General features: G+C 48.0%; 1 protein-coding gene across 1 annotated transcript in view; it reads right to left on the reverse strand.

Annotated features, from left to right (window-relative positions):
* Positions 1–251: 251 nt before the first annotated feature.
* Positions 252–2,903, reverse strand: part of C1QTNF2 (C1q and tumor necrosis factor related protein 2) — a 7,426-nt gene continuing 4,774 nt past the window's right edge. The window contains exon 2 of the mRNA XM_006897039.1: positions 252–1,047. Coding sequence (XP_006897101.1) covers positions 434–1,047 — 614 coding nt within the window. The 3' untranslated portion in view covers positions 252–433. The remainder of the gene's footprint in view (positions 1,048–2,903) is intronic.

Here is a 2,903-nt window from a genome sequence, read left to right on the forward strand (position 1 = left end):
GGAGGGCTGGAAGTTGTCTGCAGCTTGATCTGCATGCATGATGGGTATGTGAAAACATACTAACCTGTCCACTTAGGATGTGTAGGCTTTACTGTATATATGTAAATAGACCTAAGGGGGGGGAACCAAACTGAAATTGCTCAGTCTCTTCCCTACCCCCTGCCATTCCTATTACTCTCAACCATCTTGGCATCCCTCACAGTTTGTAATGTTATTTGTTTCTCCCACTGGAATGTAAGCAACATGATAGCAGTGAATGGATAGATGGATGAAGGAATGAAAAAGCTTGAGTTTAATGATGGCAGGATAAAGAGGCAGAGGAAGCTAGGAGCTTCTGACTCCCGACCCTCAGTAGCTTGTTTGGGGTCTTACTCTGTAGCCACAAGTCCAGAAGCTTGCTCCTCTCCCCAGAGGTACCCACCACCAGCCCCATCTACACCTCATTGGGGTCTTCTTGGTCAGCATAGATGAGGAAGCCTGTGAAGAGGCTGTCGGTCCAGTAAGGGTCATAGAAGAGCCCGTTCTGCTCTGAGTAGAAGATCTGCAGCCAGACTTCATCCCCCTCCTTGAGAGCTAGGATGGTGGAGCCTGAGGCCACGTCGTGGTTGCCCGTGTTGGCGTCGAAGGTCCGGATGCGGTACTGGCCGTTGTGCACCAGGCCGATGGCCAGGTGCTTGTTGGCCAGGGTGATGTCATAGGTGAAGTAGTAGATCCCCGGCACGCCACACACAAACTTGCCACTGGATGCATTGTAGTGGCTGCCCTCGTTCATCAGGATCTTGTCAAACTTGATGGGCAGCCGCTCCCGTGGGTAGCTCTTGGTCACTGCCACCGAGAAGGCCGACTTGGCACGGCCACTGCCACAGCTGCACGGGCCTGGGAGACCTGGCTCCCCCTTCTTGCCCTTGGGCCCCTTCTTGCCTGGTGTGCCATGCTTTCCTGGGGCACCATTGACCCCCTTGGGGCCGCGAGGGCCGGCCCGCCCAATGGCCCCGGCTTTGCCCTTTGGTCCTGGCTTTCCCCGGTTACCTGTCCGGCCAGGTGCACCTGGAAGACAGAGCAGCTGGTGTTATGGAGGCACTCTCAGAGGCCTGGGTAGAGGCTGCACACCGTTGCTTTCCATTCTTGGAGCAGGAGCCCTTGGATAATGGAAAGAACAGGAAGGTTTTGGAGTGACATAGATATGGGTTCAAATCCTGATGATGTAGCCTACGGCACCTACCCCAGTCTTATCTAGAATGTGGGAATGATAATACTTGCAGAATTGGTGGGAACAGTAGTACCTTCCATAACCATATGGACAAAAACATTAATTTAAGACAAATGAAGGTCTTTTCCTTTTCCTGCCTTCTAAGGAAGAGGCTGGCTTATCCGCCAGACCCATCCTTCACTGGGCTGTGCTGGCGATGCACTGAGAAGAGAACTGGAAGGAGCTTCTTGACTTTAAATCATTGATCTTAGTGAAATGTCTGCTCAGTGCACAAGATCCCTGCCCAAGGACTTTATTACAGCATTGTGTATAATGACAAAAGCTACGGAAATATTCACTCAAAGGGAAAGGACTAAAAATATCATGGCCCAAACCAACAAACTCATTGACATCAAGTTGCAACAGACTCATAGCTGCACATCCAGTGGGTGTCTGAGGCTGCAGATCATACAGGAGAGGACTGTCCATCTTGCTCCCGTGCAGCGGACAGTGGATTAGAACCACCAGAGAAGTTTGGCTCCTGAGTTAGCAGCATAACCGCCTGTGCACTAGAGGCTGCCTACACAGTGGACATCTATGCAGCAGGTTAAAAAAAAATTTACAGGTACTACGTGAAAATTTCTCTAAAATATACTGTTTATAAGACAAGGCAGATAGGGCTATTTATGATAAAAAATAAATCGCAAAACTCCTTATTCCATTTCTATGGCCACTTAAATGCATAGAAAAGTGCCTTCCTCATCTATAGTAAACATTCACTAAATGCTAGTTAGCACATCCTGCAGAACATTTCCCCCTCAGCAAAGTTTACCATAGGACGCCTCTTGGTTTTAAACACCCATTGTTATGGAATGAATTGTGTGCCCCCCAAAAAGCCTGTTGAAGTCCTAACCCCTGGTACCTGTAAGGCCTTGATTGGAAATAGAATCTCTGAAGATCTTAAATAACATAACATGAGGTTATACTGGAGCAGAGTTGGTCCTAACCCAGGAAGAGAGGTGTCCTTTTAAAGGAGAAGAAACACACAAAGGAAAACAAGTCCTGTCAAGACAGAGGAGACCAGAGGATGATTTACAGGCCAAGGATTGATGGCTGTCACTGCTGCCTAGAAGACAGGCAGGAAGGAAGATCTTTTCCTCAGGAGGAATCCACGCAGCCATGCTTTGATTCTAAACCCTACCCTCCAGAACTGCGAGGCAGGACATTTCTGTTCTCATGAGCCACCTCATTTGTGGTGCTCTGTTACCCCAACGCTAGAAAATGAATAATCCATAGTTTATACAATTTGCATTTCTTTCCATGAAACATTCTGGGCTAGTAATTAAACAGGAAAAATTTCTATCTACATCCTCCCACCTTAATGCATTTTAAACACAAGATGTATTGCAGGGTGGAGGGAAGATATTAGTTACATTTATAAACGTAGCTGGTAAATGGTAGAATCTAGAGTAGATGTTCTGAGAAAGGTGCTCAATGCCACGATGCCACCCAGGGGTGACTGCCTCTTGAAGACTGCTAAAACCAAAGAGCATCCCAGCACTGCTGTGCTTGGGGCCCCTGTGTGCTGACAACCACATGGGTACAGTGATCAGGAACTGGTGTTTCAGGTAGCTTAGGTCCTAAAAAGGAGCATTTTGGGGTTTAAGATGAGCATGCTGATGTTGTTGTGTGCCGCTGAGTTGTTTGCAACTCA

Source organism: Elephantulus edwardii, unplaced genomic scaffold, assembly GCF_000299155.1.
Source record: "Elephantulus edwardii isolate Elephantulus edwardi_28Jun2011 unplaced genomic scaffold, EleEdw1.0 scaffold00197, whole genome shotgun sequence".
Lineage (NCBI taxonomy): Eukaryota > Metazoa > Chordata > Mammalia > Macroscelidea > Macroscelididae > Elephantulus > Elephantulus edwardii.